Below are 25,573 nucleotides of genomic sequence, written 5' to 3' on the forward strand. Positions count from 1 at the left end.
TGACTTCAATCGAAGGTGCTAAATCACAAGGGGCATTAAGTCAAGGAAACCAAGAAGAAAATCCTCAAAGTGATGGCGAGATAGTCCATACCCTTCAGCATAGGTTTGGATTGCCGTCTGATTCTTGCAAAGTTGAAGAATAATAAGAATTGAAGTGCTCCCAGATATGAGCCTAAACTGTCGATGATACTCCCGACATGAGTATAAACTGTCAACTTGAAAACAAAAAAAAAAAAAAAAAAAAAAAAAAAAAAAAAAAAAAAAAACCTCTCCTTGACACGAGTTAAAAACTGTCTACCTAAAAAAAAGAATCAAGAACTCCTTGATACGAGTTTAAACTGTCTCAAAAAAAAAAAAAACACTCCTTAACACGAGTATAAAATGTCTACCTGAAAAAAAAAAAAAAAAAATCAAGAACTCCTTGATATGAGTTTAAACTGTCTCAAAAATAAAAAAAAAAAAAAAAAAAACACTCCTTGACACGAGTTTAAAATGTCTACCTGAAAAAAAATCAAGAATTCCTTGATACGAGTTTAAACTGCCTAAAAAAAAAAAAAAAAATTTGACACTTATTGACACGAGTTTAAATTGTCTACCTGAAGCAAAAAAAAAAAAAAAAAACAACACTCAGTGGCACGAGTATAAATTGTCCGTCTAAAGAAAAAAAAAATTAAGAACTCTTTGATATGAGTGTAAACTGTTTGGAAAAAAAACTCTTTGATACGAGTATAAATTTTTTCGAAAAGTCTCTTCTCTATTGAACTGCGTGATGACTTGATTCCTTTTTTGAGGGTACGTAGGCAACTTAGGATTTTATTCTAAGTTCATATGACGCAAAAAAAAATCCTTAGAGTTGCAAAATGGCAAAGTGTGTTCGTCACGAGATATCAAAAGGGTTAGTCTCAATTTGACAACTTTACTTGCTATAAAGATATTATTGTCACTCATCATGCAATATCAAAAATGTTCGTTGCACCCTGTCAACTTGGCATATCACCGAATTGTAGTTGTAAAAAATAATTTTGGTTCGTAGCCAGAACTGCAGCTGCAAAGAAAAAAAATTTATGTTCGCCGTCGATGTATTGCTAAAAGAGAAATTTGGCTTTCCATTGAGGTGTCGTTAAAGAAAAAAAATAATTCTGCTCATCACCGAGGTATTGTTAAAAAAGATCTTTGACTTTCCCCTGAGGTACATTAAAGGAAAAAAAAAAAAAAAAAAATTAGGCCCATTGCCAAAGTGTAGCTGCAAAAAATAGAACCATGAAGAATATTAGTGGCTGGGCACCAACATTCAAGGAATGCTTTGAATACATCTCCATGGTGATCATATGAAGACAGCTCGCCGATAGAACCATGAAGAATATTAGTAGCTGGGTACCAACATTCGAGGAATGTTTTGAATACATCTCCATGGTGATCGCCAATAAAACCATGAAGAGTATTAATGGCTGGGCACCAACATTTGATGAATGCTTTGAATACATCTTCATGGCGATCATATGAAAATAGGGAGGCGAATAGAGCACCATATAGTTGTTGTTTTGATAAAAAGTCGTGGAAACGCGCCAAGACATCTTCTAACAATTCCCAATGTATTTCGGTGTGTGGCAATTCAGCAGAAAGTAAAGGATACTCCATGATACTTCTTTCGCCTGAACATTGAGACCCAAGAGTGCAAATTGGTTTTCTTCAACAACTCTCTCATGAAGTGAAGAATTTAGTATCAAGGTTTCTGAGACAATAGATCATTCATTAATCTGATCAAGACCAAAGTTGGTGAATTCAAATGTGGCCGTGCATGTCCAATGAGATGAACAATGTTCATTGTTAGGATCAGGCACTTGAATGGCATTGCGACCGAAAAGTGAGTTAAATAAACTTAACGTGGTTCCTTGGTCTCTTCAATCACTTTCGCTCTCTAAGATAGTTATCTTTTGTTTTGCGAAACACTTGAACACCACCATGATGGAACAATAAACAAATTTTGTAGCTTGATCGGTATTGTCTAAAAGAAGGATTTCAATTTTTACTACAGCTGACAAAATCAAGTTGCTATACCCAATCAAGTCCTTTTAAGAAAAAAAAAAAAAAGTGAAAAAAAAAAGAAAAAAATGAAAGAAAAAAAAAAGGAAAAAAAAAAAAAGAAAAGAAAAGGAGAGAAAAGAAGAAAAAGAAAAAGAAATAAAAGACATACTGATTATTTGCTCGAGGCAAGCGAAGTTCTTCATGAGCTGCAATCTAACAAGTATTCTGAGGCTTTGGAATTGATGTCTAACCCTATAGCATGGATAGGTATATATAGATAATAAAATATCTTTTATTTGTACTGTGATTTGTATAATTCAGTTCAAATGGCAAAATAAAATTCTAATCCAAAGTTGGATAGAAAAGTGCAAAAAAAAAGAAACTTTACAAATTCAAAGACCAGGTTGGATACTTCAAGTCCCGTTTGAAATTGGATAGAAAAGTGGAAAAAAAATGAAATTTTACAAATTCAAAAATCAGGTTGGATACTTCAAGTCCCGTTTAAAATTAGGGACAAGTCCGATCAAACTGGGAATCGAAGTGGGGGCAATTTGTAGACACTAAAATTTTAATGGACTTTTATTTTGACAAATTGACCTATCAAATATGGGTCTAATGTTTAATTAAGTTATTTAATTGGCCCAAGTTTGGTCCACTTAAATTATTTAATTAGTCCAGCCCAGATGATTAAATGGAAAGATAATTATTCATAATAAAATATATTTGAAATAATTATTTTCAAGGATAATTATCATAATATAATCGGCCCGACACAGGTATGATTTTTTTTTTTTTTTTTTCTTATCAGGAGAAGACACGTGTCATCATCCCATTAATCCAAGAAGTCTATAAATAGAGGCCTGGAGGAAGGAGGAAGGAGACACAAATTCATAATTCAGAAATCTAAAATTTCAAAGATAAATACAGAAACTCTGCCCCAATGTCCAAACCTAAAGGCGAAGAACACCAATCGTGCCGTTCTTCATCAAATTCCACTGTGATCAACAACAAGCACATCAAATCGTGCCGTTCTTCATCAAATCCACGGTGATCAACAACAAGCACATCAAATCGTGCCGTTTTTCATCCAAATTCTACGGTGATTCAAGATCAAACTTGTACAGCCCTTGGATCCAACCAACCAAAAAAGGAGATCGAATCAGAGGATCTTGTTATTTGACCTTATTATTTGTAAAAAATATTATAGAGGGTTGTACTCCAATTTTTTCAATTTAATAAAATATTATTTTTGCTCCATATTTTGTTTTTATTTGCAGACTATAAAATTTGTGTACAGAGTGGACTAATACTTTTTGTGTGTAGGCTAATACTACTAATATATATATATATATATATTGGGCTGGGTTAAGATTGCCTATAGTAAAAAAAAATTTATTATTTATTTGGGGTGGGCTAGAGTCCACCAAAACATAAACCTAAATCCTCCCTTGCTTGTACCTTATTCTTTTTAGATTTATTGTGTTCGCATTTTATCGATCTGCACCATGTATTCATATTCGTGTTTCTTAAGATGTGGTATTTCGAAGATTGTGACGAACACAATGGTTCACCTTCGTTGCACATGCATATATACGATTGTATTTCTTATTAATAAAAAATTATAACACATATAACTCATCCCAAACATCACGGTAAGAATACTTATGCATGTACGAGTGAAATGAAATACAGTATAACACTTTAATCGTAGGGAAAACATTAATCTTGATATAATGTATATGATAATTTACCTTAAAAAAAGCAAATTAACTACCATAAAATTAATTTTAGGATTGCCAGTCTCTCCTAGTTGGAAAATTTTCCAATGTCGATCTCGAAATATGTTAGGTAGGCAACAGGTTAGGTACTTGAGCTACCCACCTGCATTTGATTTAATTTGACCTTGTGTTATAGGACCCTCGACACAAGTCAAAAAAAAAAATACGATAGGGTGATATATAGTAAGTTTTTAGCGTGATATATAAAATAAAGAACCTCTCTAAGTTTAATGTTTGGAGAGGCGTCATAGTGATGCGAACATTGTTTTCACTCTTGATTGTGATTTTCTATTTGTTTTTTCAAAACAGCAGAATTAGAATTATTTATTTCTCTCCAAGCACAATCAACATTATAGAATTGCTTAATCATTTAATTGCTTTGATCTGTCTTGATTTTGAATTGATTAATTTAATTCATCCACGATGACAATAATAATTAAACATTTTTCTCACTAACATTATCAATCCTTAAACCTTCCTTACAAGTATGATCCAGTTGAATGCAACTATGCAATTGAGTTGAGGAAGAGTTGTAAAGAAGTGAAATCAAGGCCACAAAAATGACACAAATTTTCTTTAATATTATCCATTAAAACCTTTCATATATTGAATTTAAAGAAAATTGAATTTAAATTCTGAATCAAATTATCTCTAATTTTAAATTCAAGTACCGATTCAATACTCTTAAATATAAACATCACTCAATTTTAACTTCGTAAAAGATGTGTGTAAATTTTGTGATATTGAAATTTGAAAGTGAATCATTTGATGTGTAAATGTTATTGATTGCGTCCTTTACTCTTTTTTATTTTATTTTTTGGAGATATATGGAGAGCACATCCGATGGATATGAAGACCAAACATCCCACCTTAGATTAGTGACTTTTTGAAGAAGGGCAATTTGCTCAAATCGTGGGCTACCTTATTACATTGTGTAGGAGCCCTTTACTAATTGATTTTGTTGAAATTATGCGAATGCGGTGGCTAAGAACATAAATTGAGTGAGTGAAATCAATGAAAAATGAGAGATGAATCTGTATTGAGTGTAAGTGACATTGATAATAATATACGGAGACGTGATTTTTGAAATTAAATCAGTTTTAGAACACCTTTATTAAGACCTATCATGTGCGATGCATTGGCCCTACCGAAATAAATTAAAAGTCCAACGGTTGCCGGTCACGCGAAGAATAGTAAATGAACTATTTAGTCCCCGTGTAGTTGAGGTGCAATGCTTATGCCACGTGGCACGAGATCAAAGGAGGTAGCACCAGCCTCCGTGTGTCCTGGAAACCTTGCTAGGGTTTGATAAGACTTGAGACACAGAGGGGGGCAAAAGGAGGCGTCAGAAGTGAGTGCCAAACAATCCGAAGCCGCTCGAAGTCGAGACAAGGAGAAGGCGCGCATCGCCGTATCCATTTTACACTTTTTATTTTTTTACTTTTTTCTGCTTCTTTTTCCTCAAACTGCCCCCAAAACTTTTGTTTAATCTCATATCCATCTCATTAATGTTTCATATTCATATTATTCAGCTAGACAGTCTACATATTTGCATCGATGCCCCCATCCAAAATAAAAGCCTACAAAGTAGTCACCCTAGCAGGATCATGTTTATGTAGCAAACTTTTGGATGAGACTTCTTACAAATTAATCACATACTAACCCCAATTCTTATTTGCTTGCAATTATTAAAAATCATTTTTCAAGAAATTACTTGGTTCCAACATGCATCAAATGGCAATTTTAGATCACCCTTCTTATGTAGATGGCATGCGTTGCATAATTAAATAGTCATTTTTTTCCATCCATGCCTTGCTACAAAGCAGTCTGTCATTTTTTTTTGCAATACCTAACAAATTAGAAGCTGACAAAACTTTCTAATGCGGATTGATTCTATCACTCAAATTATTTATCAGTCCATGCTATCTAGTAAGTAAAAAGAAGGGAAAAAAAATTACCTGAATGTACATTTTACTAGTCTATTTGACTATTGGATTAAATCGTTGATAAAATTGTTTCAAAATGTCTTTCAACTATAATAAATTTACTCATAGAATATTATCCATATATGTTTTTGCTACGTCTTAAACAAACATACATACATATATATATATATATATATATATATATATATATATATATATATATTTCCGCCTCATGGACTTGTTTGTTATGTTTTATTTTTTTGGTATATATGTTTTTCGGATATTGTTTTTTTCAAACACTTTCGAGATGTTCAAAATGTGTAACAAGATACATGACATAAAGTCAGCATGCAATAAGTTGGAAATACTGGGGCAAAAGTGCAAAACAACCCATTTTATTCATTTTCTCCGTCTGTGGTTCCCTCCACATCTTTCTGAACTAAAATTCCCTCCTTCCCTCGTTTTTCTGCTCTCACCCAAACCCACTTTCCTCCAGACCCCTCCCCATCCCCCCTCCTCTTTCTCTCTCTAAAAATCTCAGATCCCCACTCTCTCTCTCTAAATCGCCTCTCCTTTCTCTCCCTCATCAAATCTTTACAATCTTTCCCGATCCTTCAATCATCGAAGACCAGTGAGGGTTTGTTTTCTGATCTCTTCAATCCCCAAGAAATTTCTGAAATTTCTGGATCTTTCTTTATTTTTCATGTCCAGCGCTAGAACTTCGAACGGTCAGGGGCCGCCGTACGCAGCAGCGTCGCCCGGAGGACGGAGTACACAACCGATGAAGCGCCATCTTCCGTTCTCCTCAATGAAGCCGCCTTTCGTTCCTCACGAGGATTACCACCGCTTCTCCTCTGCTGATACTCGCAGAGTCGCTGCCGATCATGAAGCTGAAGCTATAGTGGTCAAATCACCTGTGAGTTTTCTAATTCATTTCATTGTTTGCTTATCTGTATTATCCTGGTTTAATAATGGTTTAGTTAATTGCTGTTTTGTGTAGAATTATTGTGCTATTAATTGTGAAATGATTGTGGATTATTGTTTGTCTCGTTACATTCGAATTATAGCTGGAATGTTATATATTCAAGTTTACCAGATTGGATTACGTGTTGATTTGAGTTACTGTCACTTGCTCTATGCTTTCATCCATTTCCTCTGCGGACTTGCTTTTCAATTTTACAAATATATAAAAATTCTCGTCAGTTGTTAACTTTCAGCTGATTTTGGATTTAGGAGTCAATGGTATAGCTGATATTGGCTAAATGGCAGAAAATTAGGATATCTGTTAAGTTTTTTGTGGTAGCTTTTAAGTATGTATAGAATCATCTGGAATCAATTCGCAATTGATTGGTGTGTTAGCTTTATCAATTTTTTATTAGCCTTAGAATTATGGTGGGTTGTTTTCCAGGGCTTTGATTTTTGCTACTTGTTGCTTCATAATTCTGTGCAAGAATCATATTATTAAAGGCATTTACTAACAAGTAATATTGATTGACTTGTGTGTTTTTATTTGGCCTACCCCATTTGAATGGTGATGACACGGGAATGAGTTTTGCGTTGCATGGGCCTGAATGATTCTGACTTTGTAAGGCTTAAAATGAATGGTGTCCGTCCTTTGGGTTTTAATCATTTGTTTTATACAATTTGACATGTGAGATTGCTTTGAGTTAAAGATGGCTGATATGCTTGGATCTTGTAGTGCTGAGAAGGGGACTTCAGAAATTGGATTTGGACTGGAAAAAGGGTGAGTGGGAACTATGTAATTATGAAGCTAGATATGGCAAAGGCTTAGGAAAGATTGGAATAGCCCTTTCCAGCCTAGGTGCTAAACTATTGTGGACTGAAAAAGGATATTTCTAGTTAAGGCCTGTGTCAATAATGTTGGTTTTGTACACCTCCGGGTGGTCAGATTTTTGGGTGCTCAAATCTAGATATGGTCTTTTAGACAAGATCGTTCCTTTTCATCTACAATTTGAATTTTTTTTGTGTATGATGTTCCTTTTCTCAATACTTGAGAAACTTTTTAAGGGTTTAATGGATTTACAATACGCTTCTCATTGGCTGATCTACAAATAAAGTTGTTACCTTTGTATCTCTGAAAAGTCAATTTGAAACACATTTATGATGTTTACACACTGTCACTGAGTATGCCATTACCATGCGATCGCCAAATGTATTACATAAGAATGGGAAAATGTAACTGGATGACCAATATCTGGTGAATGTTGTGAATTATCTATATGGAAAATTGGAAATACAAGAAAGGAAAAATCATCAGCTTGCTTACAGAATAAATTGGCAGATCAAGGAGTGAGTTGGGTGTTCCCAAATTAATGTCTTGTGAAGGAGCATGCAAATGTCATTGCTTTCTTACTTCGTATGATAAATGATAGGCTCTAGTAACTGAGGCAGTTAAAAGAAGGATATGTTGGAAAAAGGGCCAAAATATTATTTGAAGCTAGAACTTAAATAAGGGTTAAGAAAATCAGTTTAAATTGAAGATAGTCATGTAGAATCTCTATAACTTTATATGGTTATCTTATCACTGGTATTGTCGCAGCTACAAAACCTTTGTGAGATCTTACATAGTTGAATGTGAAGGGTTTCTAGGGAGGTTTAGAAAATCCAAAATATATATTTATAGCTAAGATTTGGTCCAATCTGACTCATTGGTGAATGAAGGCAACATAAGATTGCAGGACAATATTGACATGTCCCCCTAAACATGTCCTTCTATTTTTTGAACATTCATAGTGGTAGTAAACTTGGTTTCAACTTTTCTTTTTTAGATGGTGTAAATGAGCTTGTACTATCTCTTAACATGGTTGTTGCAAGCTGTATCTTTTAGGTGTTAATTATTTGTTGTAAGTAATTTTATTATAACTATTTTGCTCTCTTTCCTGAAAGAACTGTTAACTTTACTATTTAAGTGTGATGAGATATTCTCCTGAAGCGAGTTGTGCTTGCAATACCTATGATACATTCAATACTAAACTATTAAAACTGGGAGGGAGATCTTACAGTTTCTTTGCTGTGTCGCATTTTCTAACCTGCTCCTTAAGTTTGGGTTGTAACTTGCAACCATCAGTAAACCTCACATCACAAATCCACAACTCTATTCTATTACAATATTATTTCATGAATGGAATCCTTTTCATTTGAAGACTTATTCCAACTCAGCAAATTTAATCTCGTCTCTCAGCAATTGAAGCGGAAAAGTGGAACTGTCTACAATGAAGTTGAGTCTAGTGAGTGGACTGCCAGCCCTGGATACACCAATACTGTCAACAGTCCCCTTGGAACACCTGAATCTGGAAAAGTAGGAAGGACATATGGCCGGTCAAAGGTCTCAAAGAGCAATACTGGGCCTCAGACCCCAATGTCAAATGCTGGTGAGATTAGCCATTCATATATTTATGCTGATAAACACTATTTTGTTGGTAATTCTTGTATATGAACCGCAATGAGAGCATGGTCCTTGGAAACAAACTCCACTATACAGTAGGAACCAATTTCTTATATTTGTGTACAGTGCACCCAATATTACTTGTATGTTGGATGATCTTTACCACCCAGCACCAGCAGGAATATAATATATATATATATACATATAAATATATTAGCAATAAAATTCCTGTGCAAAATGCAGGTTCTCCGTCTACTCTTACTCCTGCTGGCAACTGCCGTTATGACAGCTCCCTAGGTAATTTCTAACTGGTTGAAATTAAGATTAGTTCTTTAGGTATAATTATATATATATGGATTACAAACAATTTCACTCCTGCCCTAGTACCTAGGATTGATTTATACATTCCATGACTTTGTAGGTCTTTTAACAAAAAAGTTCATCAACCTGATCAAGCATGCAGAAGATGGTATTCTTGATCTAAATAAAGCTGCTGACACATTGGAGGTATTCTATTTGCTAGATAAGTATATAAACTATGCAGCCAGACAATGTTAATTGAATAGTCTAATGATACAGGTGCAGAAGAGGCGGATATATGACATAACAAATGTCCTCGAAGGAATTGGTCTTATTGAAAAGAAGCTCAAGAATAGAATCCGCTGGAAGTAAGCTTGTTTTATATGTTTGAAGGATATTATGCCTTTTGCTTTTTACTTTGATACTGGTTTTAGATTGTAGTAAGCATTTGATTTAGGGAATTTGTTTGAGGATTTATTAAATTACTAAATAGGGGACTAGATGCTTCAAGACCAGAGGAGGTTGATGACAATGCTAGTATTTTACAGGTTTGCAACATTTATTTTCTGTTATGTGAATATTTATGACTACTCATTTTTAATATTTAGTGATTATTCTATATTCTTTCATCTCAATTGGTCAATCCCCATTCTTTATTGCTAGGGGATACTTCTTGATATCTAATTATTGCCGAGTTGACCATGACATCTTTTATCCATCATAATATGCTATGTTGATGAAACTAGATGGACTTTATCTTATTTTTTGTTCCCTTTTATTTTGCAGGCGGAAGTAGCAAACCTTTCTATAGAAGAACAAAGATTAGATGACCGCATAAGGTCATATGGTTTATTTCCTTATTATAGCAGTCAATGTTGTTATCTTGAAACCACTGGATTGTGCTGATGCTTCCAGACTGTTGCAGAGAAATGCAGGAAAGATTAAGAGATTTGAGTGAAGATGAAAACAATCAGAAGTAAAATTTCTCCTTCGTACCCTTGATTCAGTTATTTAATTGAGCTGCACAATTTTACCTACTCAATGATACTTTTGTTCATCTTCCAACTGTTTCAGGTGGCTTTTTGTGACTGAAGAAGACATCAAGGGCCTACCCTGCTTTCAGGTCAGTTTGTATATTTATCTCTTATGTTACATGTGTAACACCCTTTATCAAGGGAAATTTGATCATATCCCTCCTTTGATTTCGTATTCTTTATTACTTTTTAACCTCATCTGTAAATGAGCTTCTGATGATTTAATTCTAGCAGAATGAGACACTGATTGCAATTAAAGCTCCACATGGGACCACTCTTGAAGTTCCAGATCCTGATGAGGTAAGTTTGGAGAGAAATGCTCAAGTGATGTTCCACATAAGAGTTTCTGATGCATGAAAGGAATTGCTTCTATGTATACCAGGCTGTTGATTATCCACAGAGGAGATACAGAATAATCCTTAGAAGCACAATGGGTCCAATTGATGTTTACCTTGTCAGGTATGGTCAGCTTCTTTTTGGACATATACTCGTGCACAATTAAATTAAGTGTTCTCTTGAAAGCTAAGTGATTCTCATTTTCTTTCTGTATTTTTTTTAACCTTCACCGTTGTTTTAGTCAATTTGAGGAGAAGTTTGAGGAGATGAATGGTGTTGACCCATCCATGAGCATCCCTCTTGCTTCAAGTTCTGGTTCTAATGAGAATACAACAGCAGAGGTGGCTCATGTGGGGAGCAGTGGGGTGGAGATCGAAGCACAGGCACAAGGTCATAGAATGGGCTCTGATCTTAATGTTTCACAGGACAATGCTGGGGGGATTCGGAAAATTGTTCCCTCAGATGTTGATGTAAGTTTGTTCATGAGTCAACCTTCAAAATAAATGTTTAGGTATATTTAGACTACCATAAACCCATGCGGTAATTAATTGTCTTAAATTCTCAAATCTGAAGAATAGATTCTTAAACATGATATCCAACTGGGACTTTTTTCTGTGATGCAAAGACCCACCATTGGATAGACCACATAAGAATTTTGTCATGGTCAATGAACTTGACCATATGATTTTGCGCCATTTGATTTAGCATTTGATGTTTCTTAAAAGAATATCTCACCATATGTAAGAAGATTTGAGCTAATTTGGGATTGTCTTTTACCCAAAAGGATGTATGACAGTTTTTAATTCTGTCATGGTCAAGTCTTTCTAATTTTCTCAGAAGGGTATTTTTGGTGGGTTGTAATAATTTTGTTGCAAGCTTTGCAACCAAAGAAATAGAGTAAAATTGGATTTCTAATAATTTTGCTAATGATTTAAAACGAATTCCTCATGATTTTCTTGCAAATTTTCCCTTACCTCTTTAAAACAGCAGTAAATTTTCTGGTATTCATTGCAGAATGATGCAGATTACTGGCTTCTATCAGATGCAGCAGATATTAGCATCACAGACATGTGGAAGACTGACTGTATCCTTTTTCAAAGCAGTTTTCTCTTATATTTGCATATTTTCAGCAAGCGTGATTGTTGCTAAATCCTTGACTCCAAGTTCCAACCACAGCTGGCATTGAATGGACTGCAGTGGATATGCTTCCTGAGGAGTTTGGAATTGCTGATGTTGGTAATCCACAGCCACAGACGCCACCATCTTGTGGTCACAACGAACCATCTACAGCTGTTACCCTACATAGAGGTGATTAGATTGTCCAATGAGCTATATATCAAGTTAACTCACAGGTTGCCTGATGAATTAGCACTGAGGAAGCTTTTGGAAGAAGCTGAGGCATCAAAGTCAGAGGTAACCGCTATATTGTAAACATATACTTGGCCTGTGGTTCAATGATGAATAAAAGTTGATTTGGTCTTTCCCTGTTCTCTGGTGGATCATGGGTGTGCTCATGCAAACACACACAACACACATGAATTGAAGTTCAACTTAAGTAGACTTATAATTTCATCATATCTGCATCCTTGTGATGTGTTCACTGCTGGCAGGTGTTCTATTACTTGAATCTGAAAGAAGTTCATGGTCTACATGTGCAACACCGTTCAGAGTGCATTAGGTTCACTGATAGCAGTACTGGGTGGCAAGAGTACTCAGGTCTGAACAAGCCTGATACGTAAAACATCTATTTGTTTATCTTTTTGTTGTTTTGTTGGGTTGAGATGGCTGTTCAGTACTGAGCTTATTAAAACTACAATTAATATGGTTATCATAAAATTGAGTTTTGAGTCTACTTCATGTGGCTTTCCATAACCATCAGTTTCTATTTCATGTCACTGATAAAATTGTCAAGTTGGCAAATTGGCACTGGAAGATGCCAACGCCTTCCAGCATTACGGAGGAGGTGATATATGAAAAGCTAGAGGTAAGATGCAATGCAGAATGTTTGTAATTCCGAAGTTGCCTTGTCACATTGATAGACATTGTAATTTTAGAGCTTTGTTATGATCTCATCTCTCATTTTTGACACGTGACTCAAAAACTGATAGAAAATGCACTTGTGTAGTGTTCCGGAGTTGATGTTTTGTGTGTAGACTAACCTTTAACTCAGAGACCACCAAGTGAGGCGTTAGTTACAGAGTTGAGCTTAACTTGCCCCACCCTTGTTTGTAACCTTTTGAGTTAGATAATTGGAGTTTAGTCCTACTGCATTCTTTTGAAGTTCCAAATTCAAGCTAATTGAATTGAGTTGGATTTTGATTTGGCATGAAAATTTTAGATCCGGCCATGGAGAAAAGGTCTGGAATTTTGTCATTATAATATATATTTTTATTTGTGTGGCTACTAGGGGTGTCAAATTATGACACGACACGACACGACAACCCGACAGGAATGCGACACGAGTTAAAAGGGTTTAGGTTTGGCATAAATGGGTTTGTGTCATAAAAGGGTCGACACGATTAATCCGTTTACTTAATCGTGTCGGGTTAGGGTTGAGGGGTTCAACTCATGTAACTCGTTTGTGATTTATTTAACTCAACATATTATAATCGTGAATATAATCTATGTAATATTTTTCTTGTTTAAATCTAATTATTATGGATAGTTAAGTTATTTTAACATAACCGTTGTTTATATCTTATGATTTTTTTTTTTATTTTGAATATTTGGGTTCATTATGACAATTTTTTTTATTTATTTTTTATTTAGTATTTGATTAAATATTAAATGTCTCGTTTTAATAACAGGTTATTAAACGGGTTAACACGATTACCTGTTTAATAAGCGGGTTGGGTTAGTGTTGAGATTTTTGATTTGATTATTAAATGGATTGGGTTTGGATTTACCTATTTAATATAATATCTTTATATCAACACAATCCACGAATACGAATTGTCACCTTTAGCGACTACGTAAAGTTTGGAATATTTGGTAAACTGGTTGAAAAAGTGATGAGATCTATATAAAATTGTGGATAGCATTGCTGGAATGAGTCGAATGACCCTTTGGGTTCGGCCCACAATCCACGAATACGAATTGTCACCTTTAGCGACTACGTAAAGCTTGGAATATTTGGTAAACTGGTTGAAAAAGTGATGAGATCTATATAAAATTGTGGATGGCATTGCTGGAATGAGTCGAATGACCCTTTGGGTTCGGCAAGAAGCTTCCGGATAGGATGCTAATATTTGGTGACCAGCTCAGCTCCACAGTTTCTAAAAGGTAAGGCCTATTTTCCACCTGCACTCAATGTTTTTCATTTCATTTTCATCATCATAATAATTCGTATTTTACTTTTTAGGGTTGTAATGTGATTCCCTTTTAGACCTCGTTCTAGCGCGTGAATAAATTTTAAATAAAATCAAAAATATTTTGTTGTTTAAAATAACAATATTTTTCTTGTTGCTTAAAATTCTTTTTATATTTAAAAAGTTTATTGTTATTGTCATTGATCAAATCGGCATTGATAATTCTTTATAAATGCATAATAGTTGAAATTAGGTTTTTAAACCATTAGATGAACACTAAAATGATTGTACTTAGTGTTCTAGCCGTTCACTTTAAAATGGCCAGTAAGTTGAGTGACTGACAATCACCAAGCATTATCTTTCCCTTTTCTATTTCTCAACACGCTTAGCAATTCAATTTCGAAGTAAGCCATATGATATTTGCAAAACACGCAAAAAGTATTTTGTTGCATTATTAAGTCACAGCAAATTATTTGTTTCAGTTGATAGCATTTTGACATGGTCAAACCATGTTTTTTTTTTTTTTTTCCTCTCTTTTTCCTACAATTAAATTCAAAATCATGAAAATAATAAAATTATTTTTTTTTAAAAAAATAAATATATTTCGATGGAATTTATTTATTTTTATTTTGAAATTAAATGTTTATTAGCCTCATCTTTATCTTTAATAAAGAGACAAAATACAGTTATTGAAGAGAGTTGCATTAGTAAAGTTGAAATGTAGCCATAATTGCAAGAAACGGACAGTTGTGAAGGAAAATCACACAACGTGAGCAGCCGAATGGGCACAAAAACATGGAAAAAGAAACTCACGACTCTTATAGCCAGCCGCTCAACATCAATATCCGCCAATCCTTTATAAACCAAATCATAGCTTAGAAAAAACAAGTGGTTGATAATTTGTTTTCTTTTCTAAATTGTTGCTTTCATTCAGATTACTCATAACGGTGGACCAAACACAGCATTATCTCTCTATCTACGTGTTTCCCTCTTATTCTCTGACTAGTTGCAGTAGGAATCTAGCATTTTCGATCAATATTATATATTAGTTGCCCTCCATTCTTATCTTTCTCTACGTGACTTACTCTTGTATTATATAGTCTTTGGTTGACCAACTTTGTCAATTATTTACTGAATATTATTCAAAACGAGCAAAATTGGGATTGCAACATTAATAATTTATGGTAATGGGTGTCCAACTTAAAATGCAATTCAGAATATACACTATACAATACATGGAGAATTGAAAGAAGTTGAAAAAACATCACGCCACAATGTGCAATTTTGAGAAGTGTCTGGCAAATTTTTTGTTTATTATTTTCTCAATATATAATATATAAAATTGTACTTTCTCATAGTTTTGCTAAATTAAAGGGGAAAATTGGGTAAATGGTATTAAATACGGAATAGTAAAATAAATAACAACCTATTTTAATTATTAAATCATAGATGGTAAGTGAATATATACCCATCATATTTAATTTGATAATTAAAGATCACATGCTAATTTATTATTGATCCACATCATTTTGTATAAACTCTATTTAACTACACTCTCTGTCAAAGAAAATTTACTAAAATAAGACAAATTAATGCTTTTCATGTTACTGATTTTAGATACTAACAGAAAAATATAGTCAAATAATACTAAAAATTGATTGCTGTGCTTGGAATCCCGGGATTTGATTGGAATTGAATGGAACAATGGGATTTAAAAAAGGAATTGGATTTGAAAACAAAGATTGTAATATAAGGAAATCCGGAGAAAAATGAAGGAATTTAAATATATGACAACCTATCACTCACACGTTTTTAAACCACTTATCCAAAATCACTTATCACTCACACGTTTTTTAATCACTTATCCAAAATGGTACAATTTTTTTTTCTTCTCAAGTTTCCTTTTTACAAATTCCAATTTATTCCAAACTGCAAATATAATCTTATTTTAATTACAATCGAATAATACCTTTTCTAATTATATTTCCAAATCTAAAAATTTTGGTTTCAAACAAAATAGGCAGTGGACATACACTGTCCTCCTCACAAAGCAATGCAATTCTAACAAAGAGTAGGTGTTAATTTGTTTTGTATTTGACTATTTGCTTTATATACTTGTATGGAGAGAGAACGTGGTTAAAGAAAGCAAGTGGGCCATTCGTAGCAATCTACTCCGTACCGTAGTAAAATAATAGTCAAATGGCGTAAAACTCGCATCAAATGTGAATATACGCCAATAATTGCGTTACTCCACCATTCCCAAAATTCCAAAAAACCGGCGTATATAGTCTACAGACAGAGGAGAGAAGAGAGGAGAGAGTCAATCAATGGAAGCGACGACACCAATCACACCCCTTCGGCGAAGAAACTCAATCGCAACATCGTTGGTCATTCCCTCAAAGCTCACCTTCCAAACACTTCCCCACCATGCCTCCAGCTTCCCCACCACCACCACCACCACCACTACCTCCTCTTCCTCAGCATCATCATCATCTTCATCACAGTCATTTCCCACCGTCGATTTCGAACTTATCTCCATCAAACCCCTCTCCTACACCTCCCTGAAGGACGTCCTCCCCTCAACCGCCGTCAACTCCCCCACCGTCCAATCCGGCTACGAGATCTCCATCCGCAACCGCCTCGTCAAGCAGGCCGCCTGGGCCTACCTCCGACCCATGTCCATCTCGCCGGACTCCTCCAGCCGCCACTTCCTCCACCGCCTGTGGGCTAGCATCTCCGGCAGACTCCGCCTCAAAGCCACCGCTTTCCTCAGCCTCATCAACTGCCACATTCTCCCGACCCTATCCCGAACCTTCGATCGCTTGCTCCGAGCCATTCGGATCCCCAGTTCCAGATAACCGGTAAAAAGAAACTCTTTTGTTTAATAAATTCAATAATTGACTAAATATTAGTTTTTATATTGGAATGCCAAAATTGCAAAATGCAAGTTTTAATAATGTGAAAACCAAAAAAGAAAATGGAGACGAATTTAGAAATAAATCTGAGTCTTTAGTTGATTTTTTTTTTTTTGGGTTTTTTTGTACAATAATTTCGTCAATTGAGTCCTTTAGAGCGCCTTAGCCTGAGTCGGGCAGCATGTAGCTCGGATCCGGGTTCTGAATCAGCAGTCGAACTGAGTCCGTTAACGGAATCGGCGTTGGTGTTGTCGGAATGTATGAATTCAGCTTGGCTGTGGAGGTGAACTTTTGCTGTAGTAGATTTTGGTTCGGGGGCAACGGAGCGGTTGGCTGTCGGCGTGGTTGGGGGCAATGGTGGCCGATTCTTGTCGGACTGTTGTTTTTGCTTGTTAGATGGTGGTGAAGTAGGATGGTGATTCTCAGCCTTCTGCAAAAGGTTGATTAACTCCATTCTTGTTAGTAAGATGTCAAAAATTTAGTATCTGGCTGGGTGCTACCTGTACATATATTTTTGTTTTTATTGTGCCTAAAAAGATGAATATTCATATGAATGAATACAAAATGCCAATCCATATATTGGTTGGTACCAAATTGTTTTGTTTGTATTTACTACTGTGCTTATAAACATATGCATAATTACAAATGCTAATTCATGTGGCCTACTTTTACTTTGCCTGCCAAATTGATTCTATCTCTCATCTCTAACTTGTGTTATAGACACATCTGTAACACAAGAATAAATTGGTTCTTTTTTTGAAATATGAATAAAATTGATTTTTTTAAAAAAATATGAATAAATTGATTCATGTGTTACAGACACGTATGACTAGAAAAAAAGAAACAAAAGAACAATTAGCATAACCAATGCCATACACAGAAATATTAATTCTTGGTCTAATATGGTGGGGTTTAACTGTGTAATCATGTCTAAATGTCATGGTTCTTTCTTAACGAGTAAATCTAGAGTGCCCCGATATATTAAGTTATTGACGTGTCCAATCAATCAAAATGTTCAATTCAAGTTTATAAGTTTTTGGGGGCACCTTGAATTCTACATTTTAATTGATTAGTTATACCAATAACATGGTATTGTCTGACACCATGTATAACTATTTTTGCAATATGGTAGTGGTGCAGATGAACCTCAGAAGGGTGTGAATGTGATAATATTATGGCAACCAAAGTAGGGGGAAAATAATAGAAGAAAACTATACCTCATTGGTGGCGTTTGAGACTTTTGAAGATTGAGAAAGCAAGAATTGAATAATTTGGGCAATTGTTGACTGCCCCATTTTTGTGCAGTTTCCCCAATAGTAAATGGCCAAATCCCAAGCCCTAGCTCTCATCTCCTGTAAGTTCCTATCAATGTCTGTCTCGTGCTTTGATACATAAGGCCGCAAGAAGGTATTATAAAAGTACGCAGTTCCCTACATTTTTAAGGTAACACGTTTTTGTTCATTAAAACATCATCATCATATATGCCCAAATTCCATGAAAATGAACTTCATCCTTCAAACCATCTGTGCACTTTACCTTTGTCTTTGGGTACCATAAGTAGATGAAGAGTACTAGTTTCGCCTCACCATAGAATGGCAACCTTCACAAAAGTTCATACAAGTTATTTACCCCCCCCAAAAAAAAAAAAAAAAAAAAAAGAAAAAAGAAGAAGAAGAAGAAGAAGAAGAAAAGAACAGAAAAAAGGATACCACCAAATTTCTACAAATGTTGAAAGACATTTGTGTGACATACCATGAAACGAATATATCCCCAATTCTCTCGAAAACTGTCAACAACGCGACAATGATCCTTCAAAAAATTCACAAATAATCAACATTTTGTTCATAAGCTAAAACTGTAATGGGCTATATGTCAATAATAATAATAAGAGTACACATTTAGAATAATATTGGGATGGTTTTTATTTTTTATTTTTTTTCTTCTTTCTTCTTTCTCGGAAAATAAGATGTATGGATAAGTATAAATGTACATCCTTATTCAATGACGCGGCCGCTCAATACCTATGCTAGGAGCAAATATTAAATACCCTGACCATATGGTACCTCAGGGTCATCCCACCCCTTAGATGTGGTGGGGCTCACTACCACATACATGATCCAATGGCTCCCACTGCCCCGGGTACCATACCTACGGGTCATCCCACCCCTTGAATGTGGTGGGGTTCACCACTAAATCCATGATCCAGTGACTGCCTCTACCTCGTGTACCATACCCCCGGGTATTTATGTAATACCCTAATTTTTAAAGAATTTTACTTGAATTTATTATTTATTTTATTTGCATTCTAAATTGATTATGTGGCTATGTGATTATGTGCTTATTTGATTTAAATATTTTATTTGAATTATGTGAATTAATTGTGTGCATTTAAAATAATTAATTGTGTAAAATTGTTTACCTGATGTGTAATTATTTGTTAGGTTAATTTTTTTTTACTTTATTTTTATTTTAAATTAAAGGAGATGGATTTGGATATTAGTAATGGACTAACCAAGTGGGTCACACGGACTACTTAGATAGGAAACCTAGATGTGTAAGGATATGACCCATGGGTATTAGTGTTATATATATATATATATATATATATAAAGATATTACAATTATTATTATCGGTATTATTAATATAATAATAATAATTATTAATAATATATGGATAGTCTAGTCAGTTATATATATATTAATGTTATACGTATAAACATTAATATATATATATTTCTCCTTGTTCCTATATATATATATTGTGTGTCTGTTAAAGAGTTAGAAAACCTTATTCACGCAAACAGAGAGAGAGAGACGAGATACAGAGAGGATATGAAAGAGAAAAAGAGGAAGGAAGGAAGGCTGTCTCGTGGGCTAGACCAGGAGCAGCAGAGGTTTCGACGGCAACCCAAGAGTCGTTGGAAAACAGAGGAAGAACACAGAAGAAGGAGTTTGAGATTTTTAACCCAAAAACCTTAAGGCAAGTTCTTCTTATACTTTTTTCCTTTGACTACGTATTCAATTAGGGATGGCAATTCGGTTACTCGGCTCGCCCTGCTCCGTTTTTAACGGTTTTGGGAGACCATTTTTCTTATATAGATGGGGATGATTTCATATAATAAAAATCCGCGCGGATTTGGTACAGAGGCAGGGGGAGGTCGCTCCGCATCACCCTGCTCCATTTAGATAGACAAATTACTTAAGTACCTTTATTTCAATAGTATATATATTTACCACTATATATTAAGTATCCTATATAACAATATTAAAGTTACAAATGAATTTGATTATAAGGAAAGTTGCAATGGTGAAGAATTGAAGATGGGAAAAAAAAAGAGCAAATTTATTTCAACAATAAATAAATTATGGTCTTAAACGGGGAGGGGCGGGTACCTGCGGGGGTAAAAATGTTAAACGGTTACAGGGATGGGGAGAAAATTCCCCCGTTTTTGCGATTTTGGGCCGAGACGGGGCTACACCCGCCCAAACCCTCCCCCGTTGCCATCCATATGTTCAATACATGCCTAGGTCAATTCTAGGATAATTAAACAGTAAAAACGACCATGTTTGCATGTTTAAACGGATTAAAAATAATACGTATGTTTAGGTTTATGGGTTTGCTTGATTTTGAATCTAGATGCATGATTTCTTATTTTAATTCTGTTTAATAATGCATAAAGGCTTAAAATAAATGTTGGAGATTGTTTAGGACTTAGTACAAACCACTAGGACCCTCAACGGATAAGGACGGAGCAAGCAAAGGTCGCCAGAGCAGGAGAAAACGAAGAGACGCAGGAACCAGTCGACCGGTTTGTGTAAACCAGTTGACGTTTGTAGGAGACACGTCAGTGCAGGGTTTTTCATGGGTTTTCATGCCTAGGATTGGTTCAGGTCTATTCTAATGATCTTATAGGGCTGTGCTTGACTCAATAAATGACTGAAATGCATAATATATATTAAAATGCTACAAATTAAATAATATGGGATTTTAAATAACTCAAAAGTTGGGTAGTAAATTATTTAATTGTTTTAAACTGTTTTAACAATTAAATGGATATTGAAATGATTTTAAGCGTGTTATGAAGGTTTATGCAATTTAATTGAGATGTATGTTAATTATTTGTAATGTAAGTTAACTGCATGCTACTTAGAATTGTTTATATGGCTTAATTAAATGCAATGGATATCTATATGATTAATATCATGTTTGTTTTGGATTTATCTAATGCACATATATGCTTGCATTTTTTATTTGGATTGGAAACCATTATTAGGATATAGATATGGATTAATGTGCCATTGTCAGGATATGTAAGCATATTATGGATGGATTGGCTAATAAGTTTAGTCTCATCTCTTCGTGTCAGGTCACGGAATCATGTGGATGATATGCCATTGAAAGAATATGACGAATAGTTTATTTTATTGTTCTAGATAGGATATAAATTTATATATATACGGATATGTGCCACGATATAAGCTTGAGGTCTCAGAATCAGTAGTTAGGGAGCGTATAGTGCCTTAGGGATGCATAGCTAGATATAGTGGATTGTTGTGTGCTCTGGTAGATGATGGTACTCATGCCACCATGTGTGCGTTTTGCATATTGCCTACTATCCGGTTGAGTCCGCCCTATAGTCCAGTGAGAGTCATTTAGTGTGTATCTATGTATATACGGACTACATAGTTATTGTATGGATTGATTAAGGTGTATTCATGTATCGGGTTTCTATTTAAGATGTAGTAAAAAAGGACTTGTTCGTGGGCCTGACCTACTATTATTTTTCATGTGTTCACCATGCGTAGAGATTGTTCGTGCATATATAGCAGATACCAATCTTCATCACTCTTCTGATTATCTACGTAGGATTCTACTTTATGTTTTTAGTCTTTGGATTTAGATATTTATTTCAGTTGTTATTCTAGTTGGGATTTTTATTTGGGATCCACATCTTGGATTCTCGAGTTGTATTGGTATCAGAGTATTTGGATTTAATTGAAGATTCTTATTATTGGGATTTTATTATTAGAAGATTTATTTAATTATTATTTATTGGATTTTAATCTTGGAGGATTTAATAAATTATTATTATTTCGTTTTTTTTTTAGCTTTGATCATTTATTCTTTATTATCCTTTGTATTATGTAATTGTCTATTATTAATTATTATATATCCCTCGGTTTTGGACACAGACCTGATCAACCCGTGCCTTTAGAATCGAGGGGTATCACAATTTAATACTTTCTCCCATGCTAGAAATCAACATGAGTCCTTTTTTTTTTTCGTAGCAACAAAACAAGCACAACAAGACCATCAACCAGAAAGACCACAGTCAATTGTCACTGACTGGACAATCTCAGGTGCCAGATGGTCAAGAACAACATCATCCTTCTTACAACCATGAAAGAGGGAAGCAATAGTGTGAGCAACTTGGTTTCCTTGATGACAAATATGAGAGATTCTGACCTTGGAGAAGCAATTCAATTATGTTCAAATGTAAAAATTTAATCAAAGCTGCAATATCCACAGGACAATTCAAGGCAGGGAGGATATGTCAACTATCAACTTCGCATCACTTTCAAACCAGATAGTTTGAAAAGACCATGTCCGCGCTCACATAACAACCTTTCTAAGGCAATAAGCTTTAACCACCAATTGGGATTGAGATAAAAATGGCTTAAACACCAATACCTTCACAATAGCCCCCTTCCAATCACGAAAAATAGCACCCCTTCCACCCATACAATTACCTCGGGAGAACCATGCATCAACAATATTACATTTAATTATACCCTCCAGTCATGCACTCCATCATACAAGGATTCTATAATTCCCCTTCAAAAACCATTCGATTTCTAACTTTCAAAATAAACCATCCACAAACTGACGCAATGCTACAAATATGTTAATACTACTCCTTGGAATGCGAAAGTTTGATTAGTCCTTTCCACCACTCTAAAAAAGAATAGATATTTGAATTAACAAGGTCAAGCCGAAGAGGTGAAAGTTTCCATACTCGAACTGATTGAGGGCATTTAAAAAAAATGTGGGTAACATCAGGGACGGAGCCAGAATTTTTTTTCAGGGAGAGCACATTGTAGTATTGTATACCAGAACATATATTTACAATATAATATAGATGCATATAAGTCAATGTTTATAAGTATACATATTGGAAGAGATGGTGATATTTTTGAAAATATATAGTTTTTGGGAAAAAATAAGAAATATATATATAGAATTTTATGAATAATGAGAAAATTCAGGAAGGTAATTTTCATATTTTTATAAAATATATATATATAAGAGGGAGAAAATCCAAGACCCCCTGCCCGCGCAGCCCAGTTCCTTAACTCCCTCTGTCCCTGTGTAACATCTTCCCCTTCCAATCCACGTATGTGACACACCGGGTCAGTCACCACACCGGGTCAATCACCACACCTCGATTGACTACATTTCCAAAGAAAGTATCTAATATTTGGAAATGTATTACATCTCCAAACAGTGGAGTGGACCAACCCTACAGTCTGATTCATAGTGCCCCCAACAATAATAATAATTATCCTGAAAGCTATTATTCATGACTTATTTTCATCCGTTCCTATTGACAAATTCCTCTCCTATCCTTCTTCTTCAGGATATTTGCAGAAGTATCTATGCAGGACAAATAGCAGCACCAAGTTTAAATACAACTCCATCTGGCTAATACTATATTGGGCCTCTAAGATAAGGTCACGGATATGTCATTTCAGTACAGAAAGTTGTTGTGAATGATGGTGCTAATTCTGGGCGGGCTTACTATGTTTTGGCTTTTACCTTAGACTATAAAAACAACACATTGTTGCCAAATATATATATATATATATATATATATGTTGCATACATGGTTCCTGATGTGTATGGGCTGATATATGACTCTTTTTTAAGTATAGGTGATTCGTATCGATCAGTTTACACTAACTTTGTTCGAGTCCAACATTTGTTATTAATAAAAAGAATAATTATTTAATTGAAATTGATTGCCCAAAACTCATGATACAAATAATTAACATTGAACCAATTTTACACAAACTTTATTAAATATCCAAATCAAAACGCCTGAAATTGCTGAAAAAAACTTCTCACCAGTATTGACACCAGAATCGAAGCTCTTCAATCTCCACTCTGTTCTTCTCCACCGTTTTGAAACACTCAAACGCAGGATATGCGTATCCGAGGAATAAACTGCCATCCCAAAAAATTAAAAAATTAAAAGTCAAGAATTATTCAAAAGAAGTCGAGAAAATAAATAGCAATAACAAAAATAGAAATCAATGGAAGCAATCAAACAGTGAGAAGGAAATGGATTTATTGATGACATACATAAGACCTCTGGTGATGAAATTTCCCAACATCTTTATTATTTACCGAAGCCCGCCAATATTCCTTCATATATATATAAAAATAATAATAATAAAAAAAACCCAAAATAAACTCATTAATTCAACGGCCATTAAAGACTTGAATACCAAATTTCTGCATTTATTTTTATACAAAATTCAAAACGAAAAGGTAATCGCAAATTTAAAAGGAACCAGAAACTGTTGAATCAAACCTCTTAGGAAGAACAGAGATCACAAAACTCAAATAACAATCAATCAATGAACTCGTGATCCGTCAAATGGTTAAAGAAAAGAAAACCAATTTGACGGATTCAGAGACTGCATTGAAATGAAAATAATCAGAAAAACTTCCAAAAGAGAACAAGAATCTAGAGAAAAAAATAAAAATATAGTGCTGTTTAAGATTCTGTTTGGAAGAAATGAAATTGTTTACCTTGGTTTGAAGGGAGAGTTTCGGATTCTGGGTGTTCGAGAAATGGAGACAAATTCGGAGAAACTTGAGATGAGAGGAAGGGGAAGTTCGTTATGCAGATTTTATGATATATATAATATATAAATATATATATGCAGTTCTGTATCTATATATATATATAACGGCGATTGCATTGGGAGGTTTGAAGGATTTCTTGCCACGGACGCCTCCTCATTATTTTACACGTAATTCTGTGAGGGGATTTCTTGGGATTCTTTCAACGGGTTTACCGTTTGGCAGTTTATACGTTCAGGTAAAGGGTATTCTCGTAATTCAAGCATTCATTTATATTAATAAAACCAGGAGGCTACCACACCCAAACCGATTTTTTCCGACTTTGTTAACAGTGTCTAATAAGAACTCTTGCACTGCGATAAATAAGATAAAGTTCATCTCCTTTTAAAGTGCATAATTCCTAATCAAATTATAAAATTCAAACTATATTTTTATTAGTATTTCTTTAAAAAATTTTTTTATTGAAGTGTTGGAAACTTTGATACCACTACTTGTAAGAAGGTATCTTCTATGTCTCTATATATAAAACAGGGAGAAAATACCGTAGGAAAGAATTTCAATTGGATAATAAAATTGGCAGGACTGATTGAATAATTGAATTTATTAAATTTATTTATCTACTTTGTCTCATATTTCACTTGTCTATAGAGTCGGACAAAGGACATATTCAATAACA

General features: G+C 34.5%; 4 protein-coding genes across 4 annotated transcripts; 2 read left to right on the top strand and 2 right to left on the bottom strand.

Moving 5' to 3' along the window:
• Window positions 1-6,157: 6,157 nt before the first annotated feature.
• On the top strand, window positions 6,158-12,661 carry LOC132293234 (transcription factor E2FA-like). The gene is made up of 15 exons (XM_059790613.1): window positions 6,158-6,644; window positions 8,931-9,120; window positions 9,378-9,431; window positions 9,556-9,641; window positions 9,714-9,802; window positions 9,928-9,982; window positions 10,221-10,273; window positions 10,360-10,410; window positions 10,509-10,557; window positions 10,703-10,768; window positions 10,851-10,927; window positions 11,046-11,274; window positions 11,819-11,888; window positions 11,981-12,217; window positions 12,415-12,661. The coding sequence occupies exons 1-14, from the start codon at window positions 6,432-6,434 to the stop codon at window positions 12,118-12,120; spliced, it is 1,422 nt and encodes a 473-aa protein (XP_059646596.1). The 5' UTR covers window positions 6,158-6,431; the 3' UTR covers window positions 12,121-12,217; window positions 12,415-12,661.
• A 3,778-nt stretch (window positions 12,662-16,439) lies between these two features.
• Window positions 16,440-16,970, top strand: LOC132289551 (uncharacterized). The gene has a single exon (XM_059789991.1). It carries the CDS (start codon window positions 16,440-16,442, stop codon window positions 16,968-16,970), a length of 531 nt encoding a protein of 176 aa, XP_059645974.1.
• Window positions 16,971-17,166: 196 nt separating this feature from the next.
• On the bottom strand, window positions 17,167-17,481 carry LOC132289567 (uncharacterized). Its single transcript, XM_059789992.1, has one exon. It carries the CDS (start codon window positions 17,479-17,481, stop codon window positions 17,167-17,169), a length of 315 nt encoding a protein of 104 aa, XP_059645975.1.
• Window positions 17,482-17,928: 447 nt separating this feature from the next.
• Window positions 17,929-25,028, bottom strand: LOC132293235 (HVA22-like protein j). Its single transcript, XM_059790614.1, has 7 exons — window positions 24,844-25,028; window positions 24,623-24,728; window positions 24,391-24,453; window positions 24,154-24,252; window positions 18,780-18,836; window positions 18,564-18,627; window positions 17,929-18,457 (listed from the first exon to the last, which is right to left on the bottom strand). The coding sequence occupies exons 3-7, from the start codon at window positions 24,420-24,422 to the stop codon at window positions 18,239-18,241; spliced, it is 471 nt and encodes a 156-aa protein (XP_059646597.1). The 5' UTR covers window positions 24,423-24,453; window positions 24,623-24,728; window positions 24,844-25,028; the 3' UTR covers window positions 17,929-18,238.
• Window positions 25,029-25,573: the final 545 nt, after the last annotated feature.

The sequence above is a fragment of the Cornus florida genome, unplaced genomic scaffold, assembly GCF_030987335.1.
Source record: "Cornus florida cultivar Cherokee Brave unplaced genomic scaffold, ASM3098733v1 CherokeeBrave_3.0.0_Hap2_Chr02, whole genome shotgun sequence".
Classification (NCBI taxonomy): domain Eukaryota; kingdom Viridiplantae; phylum Streptophyta; class Magnoliopsida; order Cornales; family Cornaceae; genus Cornus; species Cornus florida.